General features: G+C 44.7%; 1 protein-coding gene across 3 annotated transcripts in view; it reads right to left on the reverse strand.

Annotated features, from left to right (window-relative positions):
• The window catches only part of ADGRB1 (adhesion G protein-coupled receptor B1), a 394945-nt gene that overhangs the window by 31270 nt on the left and 347445 nt on the right, over window positions 1-16230 (reverse strand). For 2 of the 3 annotated variants that reach the window (XM_083748971.1, XM_083748973.1), the window contains exons 25-26: window positions 12263-12361; window positions 2432-2603 (exon numbers count right to left, since the gene is read on the reverse strand). In XM_083748971.1, coding sequence (XP_083605097.1) covers window positions 2432-2603; window positions 12263-12361 — 271 coding nt within the window. The remainder of the gene's footprint in view (window positions 1-2431; window positions 2604-12262; window positions 12362-16230) is intronic. The other variant, XM_083748972.1, reaches the window with a different exon arrangement.

Here is a 16230-nt window from a genome sequence, read left to right on the forward strand (position 1 = left end):
TTCCTCAGTCCAGAGAGACCAGTACAGTGGTGCCCCGCAAGACGAATGCCTCGCAAGACGGAAAACCTGCTAGACGAAAGGGTTTTCCGTTTTGGAGGTGCTTTGCAAAACAAATTTCCTATGGGCTTGCTTCGCAAGATGAAAATGTCTTGCGAGTTCCTGCGGGGTTTTTTTTTCCCTTTCCCCCCCTTTTTCCCAAGCCGCTAAGCCGCTTAACAGCTGATCCGTTAAGCCGCTTAACAGCTGATCCGCTAAGCCGCTTATCAGCTGATCCCTAAGCCGCTTAACAGCTGATCCGCTAAGCCGCTAAGCCACTTATCAGCTGATCCGCTAAGCCGCTAAGCCGCTTATCAGCTGATCCGCTAAGCCCGCTAAGCCGCTAATAGCGCTAAGCCGCTAAGCCGCTAATGGGCTTGCTTCACAAGACAAAAAAACCGCAAGACGAAGAGACTCGCGGAACAGATTCTTTTCGTCTTGCGAGGCACCACTGTAATAAGCAACCCCTCCCTCCTGAGAGGAGCACACTTGTCTTTTGGCATCCCATTGCAGAAGAAAGAGACAATCAGTAGCTCTAAACTACTTTATTTACATTGTCTATACACAGAGCTTCCATCAGCGTGTCTGCTCTCTCTGAGCAGCAGTACAGAAGAGCACACTTCACTCAGAAGCGAAAGTAACTTCTACAGTACTGGGTCTGAGCAGAGACTTCCTGTCTCACGCTCTCAGACACTCACATGATGTAAACAACCATTGTGCTGCTCTCTGCGCAGCTGGTGAGATAAAAATCCTAATACTCACATGTGCCGTGCTAAACCAGGGCGGAGCGGAGTGGGGACTGCCTTCAACGATGCCAGTTGGCTTCCCATTGGCTGCAGGAAGCTCCTGCAGCCAATGGGAAGCTGCGCCCAACTCCTCTGTGCCGGAAGGTGCACCGGAAATAGCGTTTGCACATGGGTGCGCGCTCACACACAGTCCGGCCCACTGCGGCGTCTGCGGGACTGTGAACTGGCCCAAGCCACAAAAACTTTGCCGAACCCTGGCTTAGAGGTTTCATTGCAATTAGGCAGTATAAGCACGTTGTGAAATAAATAAATAAAATTTATAGAATGAGTCCTTACAAACAACCTGGGGATGAGGGCGGAAAAAGAATGGGCCCTCAAAAATTTTTAAGGAATGGTACTAGAATTTATCAATTCATCCATCTTTATTAAGCAATGTCCCCTCTGACTGTGGAGGCAGAACATCGCCATCATGGCTAACAGCCACAGATAGCCTTCTCCTCCACAAATTTGTACAATCCTCTTTTAAAGCCTATCTAGGTTGGTGGCCTTCACTGCCTCCATAATTTAACCATGCACTGTGTGAAGAAGAACTTTCTTCACTACTGTTTAGCTAAAGATTATGGGATGGGAATCAGAGTGACTTGTAGATTTTATTAAAGCCCCCTATACCCCACCTCCCAAGGGATGCAGGTGGCGCTGTGGGTTAAACCACAGAGCCTAGGGCTTGCTGATCAGAAGGTTGGCGGTTCGAATCCCCATGACGGAGTGAGCTCCCGTTGCTCGGTCCCTGCTCCTGCCAACCTAGCAGTTGACAGCTCAAAGGAGACTGGGACAATGCCTTCCGATCCAGAAATTATGCAAAGCAATATATGGCCTTTTCTCAAGCAAGGCAAGATTTGAGTTTGGGCTGAGCCAAATCAGTATACCTAAAGGAGCGTCGCCACGCCCATCATTCAGCGGGGACACTGAGGTCCACCTCCAAGGGCCTGCGAGAAGGTAGGTTACAGGGAACCGGGCAAAGGGCTTTCTCGGTGGTGCCACCTGCCCTGTGGAATGCCCTCCCATCAGATGTCAAGGAGATAAACAACTATCTGACTTTTAGAAGACACCTGAAGGCAGCCCTGTTTAGGGAAGTTTTTAATGTTTGATGTTTTATGGCATTATTATTATTATTATTATTATTATTATTATTATTATTATTATTATTAAAACCCAACCAGATGGGCAGGGTATAAATAATAATAATAATAATAATAATAATAATAATAATAATAATAATAATAATAATAATTTTTTAAAAAAATATTTATACCCTGCCCTTCCCAGTTCAGAAAACTGGGCTCAGGGGGGCTAACAACAAATTTAAAATGCAACAAAAAACAGCATAAAATACAGTATAAAATGTGAATAACAATAAATTCAGAATTGAAAAATCAGTTTGGGGAAAATCCATCCAATAAACTAGTCCTATTTGAGCCAGCGGGGAGACCAGGGGAGAATTAGCTGTAGGATCCCAGAGCAGGTAATCTTCATAAAAAGGGGAAGGAAGGGGAATAAAAGATCAGGCTACGTTCAAGTTGAAAGCCAGGTGGAATAGCTCTGACTTACAGGCCCTGCAGAAGGATTATTATGCCTGCTCAGATGCTCACCTCTCTTCTCAGGATGCAGTGGACCATCACAATGACAAAGCCTTCCAAGGAGTCAAAGACTGCGAAAAGAATTTGGAAGAGGGCTGACCGGCGGTCTGTGATGGCCAGCACTGCTGACATCCAGGTGAGGGCGAGGAGAGGTAGGACCACACAGGAGCTCCACAGCGATGCCCTGCGAGAGGGAAGAGAAGAGACCATCATTGAGCCTTCCTTGCCATTCCAGTTGCGAAGCAGCAGCCCCTCAAGCGAGCGGATCCCCCAGAACTCTGCTTCCCAAAGGGCGACAGAGGAATAATTTCTGGTAGAGGCAGGGTTGTCCCGAACGGTTTCCGAGCTATCAACGGGACATTCTGGTCGACCGAGGAAAGGGGCTGACAGGGTTTCTGACCAAGGAAGGAGCCATATGTAAACATAAAATAACGATGCACACTGAGAAAACAGGTGGGACCATGGTGTAGTGGTTAGAGTGTCAGATTAGAACCTGTGAAATCAGGGTGTCTATCCTCTTACTTGGCCATGAAACTCACTGGGTGATCTTGGGCCAGGCACTGCCTCTCTCACTCCAACCTACCTCACAGGGGTGTCGTGGGGCTTAACTGAAGAGGTGGAGAACAATATCCACCACCTTGAGCTAGGTTGTTAAATAAGGAGTGGGAAAGCCATGTATACCACCTTGAGCTCCTTGGAGGGAAAGAAAATTTAATAATAATAATAGTAATAATAATGGTATTAATGCCTACTCTAACTTAACCTACACACTCCACACCTAAGATATATTCTATGGGCTAGGTTTTGAGGATGAAAAGTGGTTGCGTCTTCATCCTAGAATCCTAGGGGTGTAGCTTGACACACCTTGAACCCCTCATCCTCTGCTTTGCGTTCCATCTTGCCTGTTGAAGAACAAAAAAGCTCTCCACACGTTTCTGATATCTTGGTTGGTCCCAGTAAAAGTATTACCCAGCTGTTGATTTTGGATCTCTTTCTCGGAGCTTCCAGGAAAACTACCTGTTTGCTCTTGCAATCACTTTCAGAATCCTGAGGAGACTCCTTTAGAGTAGAAAATCTGCTTTAATTATACCTGATTTGCCTTAGATTAGTTAAATTCTGAATCGAGAATGCCTTAATGTGCTGTTTAGCCATGAGCGAGATTCGATGACTGCTAGTTTTTTTTCAATGATGCATAAAGCATCTCTCTGTTGCCCAAGGGGCATTCAAACAAAGACTTCCAAAGTGGACCAATCTTGAGCTTCAGATTTCAAACGGATAAGAAGACAGTCCAATACAAAGTGTTTGGGTCCCTGCAATTTATTTTGGAGAGGTTGCGTGAATTGCTAAATGAGTACTCTGTGCCCAAGCCCAAGAAAGGCAGTGTGATGTAGTGGTTAGAGTGTCGGACTAGGGCCTGGGAGACCAGAATTCAAATCTCCACTTGGCCAGTGACTGCCTCTCAACCTAATCTACCTCACAGGGGTGTCGTGGGGCTTAACTGAAGAGGTGGAGAACAATATCCACCACCTTGAGCTCCTTGTAGAAGAAGGTGGGGGTAGAAATAATGCAATGATGAATCCAGGCTTGCCTCGTGTGTACTGGGTTTTTAAGATGTGCTATATCTTCCATGCAATCCATTATTTTTAGATCTTTCCACAAAACAGGTCTTTATTCACAACGAAGCCCAAAATTTCTTGTGATATTTTGGGAGGTGATTCCCCCTTTTTGAACCAGCCCCAATTTGCAAAAACAACTACATGAGACAGAGAGAGAGGTCTACTTATGTGACAGTGCAACATAAGCCTGTTTGCAGAAGATGTGGGGGCAAATATTTCAAGCAGGATACATGTGGAATAAGGCAACATCAGCTGGGGAGGGTCATAGCTCAGTGGTAGAGTATCGGCCTTGCAAGCAAATGGTTCCAGGTTCAATCCCCGCCATCTCCAGGTAGGGTTTGGAGAGACTGTCTATCTGAAATCCTGGAGAGCTTCTGCCAGTCAGTGTAGGCAATGCTGGGTTAAGATGGACCAAAATCAGCTTTGTGTGTTCCTGTTGCAGCTGGGTCTTCTCTGAGTATTCATCTATTTCATTTCATGCTATATAATAGACACTTGGGTGGAATCAAGGCCAGTTCATAACTGGTTCTTAGCCTCTTCTTCTAGAAACATATTTTCCCCTTACCTGGTATCAACTTATAATCTTGTCTAAATTTGCATGAACAAATTAAACAACCTATTTCTGTAGCAAATGGTGAGAAGAAGATGCTCACTGAGTATTTTCCCCCTCAATGGTAACCAGAGGCAACTTGGATATTTAGCCTTGGGGAAAGTCTGACTTTGATAATACTCACATGAGCAAAGTGTTCTAAAGGGGGCGTGGGATTCTCTTTGGACTGGCAGAGGGAGATTTGATTAAAAAAAGGAATAGTTTTCAAACTGAGCCATAAATCTGGTAAAAAAACAAAACAAAACCATACCCTATGCCCCCAAAACTCCACCATCCACCTCCTCTTTTCAGGTGTGCTCCCCACCTCTTTCTCAAACATATGACATTGGCTAGCAGGACATCCCAACAAAGGCACCCTTTTGCAACTTGGAAGTTAATAAAATGGACTTAGGGACATGCACAGGGTGGGAAGAACAGAACACAGCCCAATCCAAAAAAGTGAACAGAAACAACACATGGAGCAGGGGCAGGGAGACGGAGAGAGATCAATGAGACAGTAGCACAGGTAATATTCCATGCAAGGAAGAAGAGAGTCAATTTGTCCATCATTTCTCTAAGAGATCAGTTGTTGGGATTCTGCATTTGCAGTAATTAGGAGCCGTTCAGATTTGCTTATCCCTGAGCCATCCATTGCAAAAGGGAATCTTGAGTCTTGACGAGACTTTTCCACTAGGCGACGTACCAAACCCAGCCTTAGGTCCTCTTCCTCACTACCTTGAAGCACTTGCAGTTTCTGCCAGTTCTAGCAATGGATAACATTGATGACCCTAACATGGAGGAGGGCTGTAGCTCAGAGGTGGTTCAACCCCCAGTGTCTCTGGGTAGGACTGGGAGAGTTCCCAGCCTGAAACCCAGTCAGTGTAGACTGTGTGAACTAGATGGACCAAAGGTCCGATTCTGTACAGGGCAGATTTCTATGTTTCGGTGTTCCTATGAGTGAGTCTGTCTGCTACAAATTCACATGCTCAGATTTTGTGCAAACGGATAATCAAAGGTGGCCTTCCAGAATTAAAGCAACAGGTTTTTCCCCAAAAAAACTTCATAATAGGAAGCCAGGAAGGGGATCAGGAGGAATCTCCCCAATGTTTGGGGGTTGTTAATTCTCAGGTATCAAGGGTAGACATGCAAGAGCTGAAGGTGGCATGGAAATGGGAGATTCCAAAGGAACAGGTAGGCAATGAGCTTACGTGGGACACAAAGAAAGGAAGGAAGGAAGGAAGGAAGGAAGGAAGGAAGGAAGGAAGGAAGAAAGAAAGGAAGGAAGGAAGGAAGGAAGGAAGGGGAACCTGGTTGAAGAGAGATTGCCAGGAGAGCGATGTGAGGAAATTTTAGGGGATGCTGAAGCCGGGAGCTGCAGGGAGCAGGTCTGAAGGAGAAAGGTGAGTTGAGCAGTATGGAGAAAGATGGGTGCATGAAGAAGAGGTCTCCTGGAGGTAGGGCAAGGATAAGGCAGGGAAGAAGGTCCAGCAAGAAGAAGCTTAGGATGCTCTATGAAAGAGTCACAGGGAGCAGTGAGAAGAAGAAAGGCAAGTGTTTCATGCGCCAAACAGGAATCAGCAGCAGGATTGGAGAAAGAGATGTGAGAAGAGGAAGGCAAGGTAGAAGCAGAATGTACGTCTCTGGGGTCTTCAAGGGTCTTGGACTGTAATAGGATATCTGTTTCTATCTTTAGGCCATGGCTCCCTTAGAGTGGAAAAAAGGAAGTCAGCATGAAGGCAGGAGAAGAGGCAAAAGCGTGAAGGAAATGTGGGATGTTTCAGGTTTTTGGACAGCAAGGCTGTTTTACTGGGGGGGGGGGTTCCCTACAAAGCTAATTTCTTATGGTTTCTTATTAACCACAATAGGATTCAGAATGCAGCAGTCTGATTGGTCCTAGAACAACAGGATCCAGAATGCAGCTGGCTGATTGGTTCACAGGAGCCACCCAATCCAATAGCAGGTGGAAGTGAATCCACAACCTGATTGGCCTACAGGAAAATCCCAGAATTAGCCAATCATGTGGGGCCCATTGTGTAAATAATGTATATAAAGCAGATATTTTGGGGAAACCTCCATTCCTCACTACTATGAGCTGAATAAAGAGCATGAAATCCACACTCAACTCCAAGTATATTTCAACCAGGTTGCAAAAACCTTGTCATTCCTATAACAGCATATAGGTAGAACACTGTATTGATCAGCTGAGAAGAAGGCCTGGCTGGTGGAGGTCTTGTCTTAATCACAATCGCCTTGTCTTAATCAACAGGGTCTTGGACAAATCTTTACCGCAACCACAGCTGGAGGTTTGCTTTTCTTCTACAGAGAGGAGGGATCAAATATGACTTCCCGCCACCCTTCCTCCAAAATGCTGTATGTCTTTGAGATGAAGGAGGACAGTGTCTGTGAGAGCGAAGCAAAGCAGATTTCGGGTAGGATGGGAGCTCTGTGAGTAGCTAGAACATGCCAGCAGAACATCCGGGGTAGATTTGGGTGAGGGATATGGAACAGCACAAAAACTGCACTTCAGGCCTCTATTCCAGGCAGTCTCCCTCCATCTCAACCTCTTCTTAAGCCCAACACAAGAAAAATGTCTACAGTTACTCCTCATTCTCTTTTCTTTTCTATCCCTTGCCCATCTCCCTTAATACCTAGCCTAGCCATCTTCAACTTGGCTTTCTCCAGCTGCTTTGAGCTACATAACTCAGGAGTGAGCTTCTATTCTGCTGCTCCAGAGGGTAGGACCTGAACTGATGGAGACCTGAACCAGAAAGGAGATTCCAACTAAACATTAGGAATAACTGTCTGACAGCAAGATCTGTTTGACAGTGGGACAGACTCCCTCGGGAGGTTGTGGACGCTCCTTCCTTGGAGGGTTTTAAGCAGGGGTTGGGTGGCCATCTGTCAGGGATTCTTTAGCTGTGATTCCTGCATTTCAGGTCAATTCTGTGTCCAGGGCAGGTGTTTACCAACTCCATCTGGTACTCAGGCTGAGACCCTACCTGCCTGCAGACTGTCTCGCCAGAGTGGTGCATTCTCTAGTTATCTCCCGTTTGGACTACAGCCATGCGCTCTATGTGGGACTACCTTTGAAGGTGACCCGGAAACTACAACTAATCCAGAATGCGGCAGCTAGACTGGAGACTGGGAGCGGCCGCCGAGACCACATAACACCAGTCTTGAAAGACCTACACTGGCTCCCAGTAGATTTCTGAGCACAATTCAAAGTGTTGGTGCTGACCTTTAAAGCCCTAAACAGCCTTGGCCCAGTAGACCTGAAGGAGTGTCTCCAACCCCATCATCCAGCCTGGACACAGAGGTCCAGCGCCGAGGGCCTTCTGGAGGTTCCCTCCCTTTGAGAAGTGAGGTTACAGGGAACCAGGCAGAGGGCCTTCTCGGTAGTGGCACCCGCCCTGTGGAACGCCCTCCCACCAGATTTCAAAGAAAAGAACAACTACCAGACTTTTAGAAGACATCTGAAGGCAGCCTTGTTTAGGGAAGCTTTTAATGTTTAATAGGTTATTGTATTTTGTTGGAAGCTACCCAGAGTGTCTGGGGGAAACCCAGCCAGATGGGCGGGGTATAAATAATAAATTCTTCTTCTTCAGGGGGTTGGAATAGATGATCCTTGGGTCCCTTCCAACTCTGCAATTCTGTGATGGGCTTGGCTGTCCAAACAGCTAGAGAACTCTAGGTTGGTGAAGGCTGCTCTAGCCCCTTCATTAAAACCTCTATGGCCAGAGGCCATAGAATTGGAAGGGATAATCTCATCCAACCCTCTGCAATGCAGGAATCTCAGCTAAAGCATCCATGACAGATGGTCAACCACTGTCAAACAGCTCTAACTCTCATAAAGTTATTCCTGATTAGCTAGTACAGCCATTTTCAGAGGCTTTCAGAGTTGCTCCTCTCTGCCCTGCCATGATTAGCAGAAGTAGATATATGCAAATTCATGCAAACATAGTAATTTGCATTGAATAATGGGGCACAAAATGCATGCCAAATGTGAACCGTGGTAATTTTTTTAAATTTTTTTTTTTTGTTTTGAATAAGGCTCACTGACATTGCTAGAATGAATTCCTTAGAGATTTAGTATCAAGGCTCTTTATGATGGTATATTTTTAACCCTTGCCTTGGTATCCGTGTGCAAAAAAAACACGTGACTGTTCTGGATATGACGTGGGAAATCATTTGCTATTTGGACAGTGGGCCGACCCAGTTTGACACCCCCAAATTTGCTTGCAGATCAGATTGCAACAGCTGGCCACTTCCAGGGCACTTGCCCAGATTTTATTTTGCAGTTTTAGTCCCCCCAAGAGCATGCATAAATACATTTGTTATGTCTAAAATGCATACTAAATGCACATTATTGGTGTGAGGGAGGAGGGGCTGCACTGAAAAGAATCAAAATGCATTGAAGAAATGCATATTTATGGGAAGAGTGTGTACAAATGCATACAATTTACATGCATTTTTATAATGCCTTCTTTTGGAAAAATCCACACAAAAAATGGAGCAGTCTTTAGAATGTGGGTAGGCAGAAGGTAGATTAGGATCTACCTGCAGATCTCTGAGTGATCTGCAGGAGATTGTAAATGGTTTTTGATCCCCTATCATCTAACAATACCAACATCTAAAAAGCTTCGCCCCTACACTAAATAGGGCTGGGTAAATCGATCAATTCTGGTTTTTCTCAGTTTCACATTGCTCCAATCTTAAATTGAGTTACACACCCATTTTGTTTTAAAAACAAAGAAAGGGAAACTCCTGTGGAAAAATTACTAGTATTTTAGGTTGAATTTCTCTTCATACAAACTTTTGTGTCTTTAATTTGCCCAACATACATGTTTTGGTTAAGCATTTTCTCCTATCGTAATGCATGTTTCTATGTTATTGTCACAACTATACACATTTTTATGCATGCTTTTGCTTTAGTGTGAGCAGTTTTGTGAGGTACACATTCATTGGCTGGAGAACAGCATAGAAAATTCAGAGAAGTAAAGATTTTGGCAGATAAAAGCATTTTGACTTGTGTATTGTTTTGGAAACTGCGGTCCACCTTTACAGTGGTGCCCCGCAAGACGAATGCCTCGCAAGTTGAAAAACTCGCTAGATGAAAGAGTTTTCCGTTTTTTGAGTCGTTCTGCAAGACGAATTTCCCTATGGACTTGCTTCACAAGACGAAACATCTTGCGAGTTCTTGCGAGCTTGTTTCCTTTTTCTTAAAGCCGCTAAGCCGTTAATAGCCGCTAAGCCGTTAATAGCCGCTAAGCCACTAAGCCACTAATAGCCGTGCTTCTCAAGACGAAAAAACCGTAAGACGAAGAGACTCGCGGAACAGATAAATTTCGTCTTGCGAGGCACCACTGTAATTGAAAAATGAACTAAACTTCTACACCCCCCAACAGAAGGGCAATCAGGATCAACTGATATGCATGGTTATACTTATGCAATTTTAGAAGCCACTTTGCTCCAAGTAAGCGGTATATACTACAATTTGTATCAGTGCTTTTTCCCATAAATAAATGTTTAGGGGTACTCTCATTTTCCTACTCATATTGAAATACTGCCCCCAGTGAGACCAAACTTAGATTCACAAAATGTTTAGGGGTATGCGTCCCCCTACGTTCCCCCAGAAAAAAAGCACTGATTAGTACTAATAGATATATTGGCGATTTGCAGTACAACAGCAGGACCTTTTGATCCCCAAGAGCCTAATGATAGGAATGTCTGAAAGGTTCCTATCCTGGAACAAATAAACACTTGAGAGAAATCCCAGAAGCGGATTTTTGTCCTGGGTTGAGCATGTGCTCATAAATTCCCTGCCCTTACATAAATCATTCCTTCCCTCCTGAGACAGTATTTTGCACCTGGTTCTAGCTGGAAAAACTAAAAACAAATAAAGCAGTTCTTACAAGGCAAAAGTCTGCCCATCGCTGCCTTAGACTGCCAACATCATATGCTGAAATGATGCAAGCCAAGATTAATTAACTAGCTTAATTTAGGATACTGGAATGTGAATGGCATGCGGAAGACAGCAGAGGAATTCTATGGGGCAGCCACAGAGAACAATTTTCTGTCAAATAGGACAACGGGAGGAGGAGATGCTTTAAGGCAGCCTTCAATCTAAGGATGGAATAAAGGACCTTCAATCCAAGGATGGATTAAAGGTCCATTTCGACATTACTTCTGCAAGGGCTTTGAAGAAGTGGGCTGACCAGTTGCAGTGGGGAATTGAAGGAGTTTCCCTTCTATTTTTTAACTGTCATTTTCACTTCCTTGCCACAAGTCATAAGCCCAGCACCTGCAAATTAATTGGTTCCTACAGAAGATCAACCTTAGTATTGGAGACTCGTTTTCTGTCACCCCTCAATCTGAATTGAAAGTTCACGGCTGCAACATTGCAGCATCATTCACAGGTGGGGAAACTGTGATCACAGAATCATAGCACCCTATGGGTCAGCTATCTCAACCCCAAGTCCTCCAGATGTTGTTGGATTCCAACCCCCTTCAGTCCTGGCCAGCAGGACCGATGCAGTCCAGATATATCATCCCCATTTCTACAATTAGGCCTAGCACTGCCAATCAGTGACTGTTAGCTCTGACAGCTAAATGGAGCTTCCATTATCAGGGGCAGTAGATCTCTGCAAGCCAGGAATGGGGAACCGTGGCCCTCTCGATGTTGCTGGACTCCAAATCCCTTCAGCTTCAGCTAGCATGGCCAAGTGTCAGGGATGGTGGAAGCTGTAGTGACATTGTGAGGGCCGCTGTAAATGAGGTAGGAACATGAATTGAGGAAAGCTCTCAGCTTCACTTCTAAGTAGGTAATGAAGCACCAGCAAGGCCTGAAAAGACCTGCAAGGCAAACTTGAGTAGACCTATATTGACATAGCTTCCCAAGTTTGCTGTGCAGGATGAGAGAATTCTGGACACAGAGGTTGATGGGCCATCCAGGAGCCACTGCATGGAAGGACTACTATACTGCAGCCTTTGAGGATGCTTCCCAAACTGCGACTAGTAGAAAATGCAGCTGCCACCTTGGTGTGGGCAGATGGATCGAACACAAGGAACAAGGCTACTTTGGCGTTGGCCCCACGTTTGTGGGTTTCTATCCTGACTGAAATCGATGAAGACCCATCAGTCCAAGTCTTCAACGGGTTCTAAGGAGCTGTTTGTATTCAGATGCTTCCTCTTGGATAATGGGTGCACCTCTTTTTTTTTAAAAAAAAAAAAGGGGGTTTCTATAGTTTTGGGGAAGGTCCACAGCTCAGTGGTAGAGCATGCAGAAGGTCGCAGGTTCAATACATGTTGGTATTCCCAGGTAGGGCTGGGAGAGACTCTTGACTGAAACCCTGAAGAGCCACTACCAGTCAGTGGGCATGATCCTGAGGTAGATGGACTGATTCAGTATAAAGGAGCTTGCTAGGTTCCTAATATGATCCAAGGAGAGAATAAAGGAGACAGAAGAGCCAGGCGGGTATAAGAAATCAAACCAGGGTGCGGAAAAGAGAAAGAGAGAGCGAGAGCGAGAGCAAGAAGGAGGAGACTCGTAACCAAAAGGGTCGAGGGGGGTAGAAAATAATAATTTTTTTTTAATTAAAAAAAGGAGAAAGAAAAGAAGTTGAAATTAGAGGAACTAACATGGCGTTACTGGTGGCTGTGGCGGAAACGTCAGCAGAAGATAGTACTCCACACTTGGAACATTTGAGCGTGATGCCGTAAAGAGGCACTGCCATCTGACTGCAATTAAAATTAAAAGACTGAAACGAAACAAAACACTTTGCTCGTGAAAACACAAACAAAACCAAAAAAATAAAAGGAAAAGGGAGGAAGGAAGGACAGGAGGACGGGTGGTGGGTGGGTGGGAATATTTAAACCCATAAGGGGGTGGGGGGGACAAAAATAAATAAATTAACAGATCAAAAGGAAATCCCGACCGACGACACCCATAGCTTGAGAGAGAGATAGAGAAATAAACGAAATAACGGAAAGGGAAGGGTTAAAACTCTCATCTATGTCATTCCAGGTGCGGAAAGCCACGAGCAACAGCCCAAATCCCACCCCACCCGCCCCCAAAAAGGTCAAAGCCACTGGGGTTAGATAGAACTGTGCTGGAAAAGGCTAATCAGCCACAGAGTGGCTGTTAATATCCCACTACTACCCACAATTTCTGTGATTTTCTGTGAACTGCCCTGAGACCTCTGGGTATAGGGCAGTATAATAATAATAATAATAATAATAATAATAATAATAATAATTTCTACTGTGTAGCTTGCATAGCTGAGAAAAGTCACTGTTTCTCTTTACCCCGTTCTGCTCCCTTTCTGAAATGTCGGAGATTTCTGAGAAGGCAGCTGCGGCTGTGGTTGGAAGGGCTTTGGGGGGGGGGGTATGCCTGGCTTTCTAAGGTTGAGTGTCTTACTGAGAGGGAGGCGAGGGGCTGTGAGTTCTGTGCGGTGTGGTTGCAGCAGCAGAACCAATGCAACATTTCTGCCGTTCCATCTGCACCGCACTGACTTCTCCGTGGCTCACCCCTTGAACGCTTCCTTTTGGTAAGTTGCAGTGACACCTGACATCTAGAAGAAGAAGAAGAGTTTGGATTTGATATCCCACTTTATCACTACCTGAAGGTGTCTAACAAAGCAGCTAACATTCTCCTTTCCCTTCCTCCCCCACAACAAACACTCTGTGAGGTGAGTGAGGCTGAGAGAATTCAGAGAAGTGTGACTAGCCCAGGGTCACCCAGCAGCTGCATGTGGAGGAGCGGGGAAGCGAACCCAGTTCCCCAGATTACGAGTCCACCGCTCTGAACCACTACACCACACTGGATCCAGGTATGCAGCTCATGTCATTGATCCGTATAAAGTAAGCAGCACATAGGCGGCACACAAAACGCTACCAAACCATTCTACGTTCTAAATCTTATATTAATAATCCAAAATCAATACTTACTCTTCATATGCTAAGTTCTTTCTTGACTTAAGCATTTATTCATTTACTATAAATGAATGAATTATTAATATAAGATTTAGAACGTAGAATGGTTTGGTAGCGTTTTGTGTGCCGCCTATGTGCTGTTTACTTTATACTGGTCTGCTATGAGAATTGGCAACATAGGTTCATTTCTTCAGTACATGTCATTGATCCAGCCATAATCAGATCTATGTCTTTCTTTCTTTCTTTCTTTCTTTCTTTCTTTCTTTCTTTCTTTCTTTCTTTCTTTCTTTCTTTCTTCCATAAATTGATATGCATATTTCTATATTTCTGTACAGTGGTATACGCTTCAGGTTACATACGCTTCAGGTTACAGACTCCGCTAACCCAGAAATAGTGCTTCAGGTTAAGAACTTTGCTTCAGGATGAGAACAGAAATCATGCTCTGGTGGCAGCGGCAGCAGCAGGAGGCCTCATTAGCTAAAGTGGTGCTTCAGGTTAAGAACAGTTTCAGGTTAAGTACAGACCTCCGGAACGAATTAAGTACTTAACCCGAAGTACCACTGTATTTCTATATTTCTATATCTTGTATCTCTCCTGGAGCTGGGGTGTTTTTTTACATATAAAATTGTTTTCAATTGTTTGCATATATGGAGTCTACCCAGTGAGCCAGTGTGGTGTAGTGGTTAAGAGCGATAGACTCGTAATCTGGGGAACCGGGTTCACGTCTTTGCTCCTCCACATGCAGCTGCTGGGTGACCTTGGGCCAGTCACACTTCTTTGAAGTCTCTCAGCCCCACTCACCTTACAGAGTGTTTGTTGTGGGGGAGGAAGGGAAAGGAGAATGTTAGCCGCTTTCAGACTCCTTCGGGTAGTGATAAAGCGGGATATCAAATCCAAACTCCCCTCCCCCACTCGTGCAGAATGGTTTTTAATCTGTGAAAATTGCTTTGAGATATTTTATGGGAAGTGATTCAGAAATGGAATCAAATAAAGAAATAAAAAGCCCTCTTCTTTTTTTCGGTAGATGCCATTTTTGATATTTATGTTGTATTTGGCTTTAGAAACATGTGTTGGGAAACAGTTTGGAAAGCCTTAAACAAACAAACAAACAAACAGTTTATTTAACTTATTATATTCCTTGCTGTAATGCAAATGTGTTTCAAAGAGCAATTAATGCTACTCTCTTCTTGGGAGAGACTGGAAATAAATGGTTCCTCCACACACCCCTTTATTTTAACTGAAAGGGATATAACTGAACCACTTTTTTTGTGGGTAGAGTAGTTAGCGGCCTTCTCATCTCTTATGTGGGATGGAGAGGGCTTGCTCCTTTTAAAATATATTTTCTGATAATTTAAATCTGGCTTTAATGTTTATTTTATTTTACTGCCTACATCACCTGGAAGCACTGGAGTGCAACAATACGACTGATAAATATGGAATCATCTTATCAGTTCAGCCAAATGACTGCTCCATTATGGCTGTACAGAACCTCCATATTCAAACGCAGTCTACGCCACTGAATTATCATTACTGAGGAGCAAACGGCAGCGGACTGTGAGCTTCATGGAATAATTTGAATGTCCACTTTCAAGTTTTCTCATGTCACATGCATCAAAATCTACTATAACCACCCCCAGCGTTGCCACTTCTCCAACACAGTTCCAAAAAAACCCAGGTTGACCTTAGCTGGCTAGATGACCTGAATTGATCCAGCTCTGCCAGGCATTTCCACATTTTCAACAGGTAACATGTTCTAAACAAGTAACAAGATCAGCAGAACCATTCAACGTGGATAACGTACTTTTTAAAAGAGAACATTTCACATGCAAGCAAAGAAATGAACAGAAAAAAGAAGGGGGGAAGGAAAGGTATGGAAAAGCAAAGGCCCACATTTCCCTCGATGTTTTCATCTTCAGTACACATTTGACACAGTCGATAACCAGCTGGAGGAGGCCTTGATTGGAAGACTCAGTCATGTTTCAACAGGACAATAACTCCCAATCGAGCAATTTTCTGGCTGTGTGGTTTGATACTGCAAAGGAGCACACTGCAGCCTCTAGGACTGAATTCTCCACTCATCACACTGGGGCTGCCAGCCTCTCTTTCTCCCTGCTAGATGAACTGTCCACTGCCAATTGCTCTGGGCAGCCCAATCTATCCTGGGGTGATCTGGGGCTGTCTCCACTAGACTTAGGTGAAGGCCAGGTTCCTCCAGATCAGCCCAAGGCAGTCTGGGAACAACTGAATTCCACAGGACTTACTTCTGAGTAGAAATGGGTTTGGATGGCATTGTTTTTTGCACCTTGCAAGACAGCAGAGGTTTAGGAAGAGTTTTCTTTCTTCTAGATGGGCTACCTTTCCAGGTTGATGAACCTCATCTGCCCCTCACTTCCCTCTACAGTACATGAAGAAACTGCCTTCTTGACCTTTAGACCCACTCTTGGTCTCGTCTGCTCAATCCACCGGAGCCTGTCTTCACATGCAGGTAAAGGTAAAGGGACCCCTGACCATTAGGTCCAGTCATGGCTGACTCTAGGGTTGCAGTGCTCATCTTGCTTTATTGGCCGAGGGAGCCAGCGTACAGCATGTGGCCAGCATGACTAAGCCACTTCTGGCAAACCAGAGCAGCACACGGAAACGCCATTTACCTTCCCACCAGAGCGGTACCTATT

This window comes from Podarcis gaigeae, assembly GCF_964106915.1.
Source record: "Podarcis gaigeae genome assembly, chromosome: 7".
NCBI classification, from domain to species: domain Eukaryota; kingdom Metazoa; phylum Chordata; class Lepidosauria; order Squamata; family Lacertidae; genus Podarcis; species Podarcis gaigeae.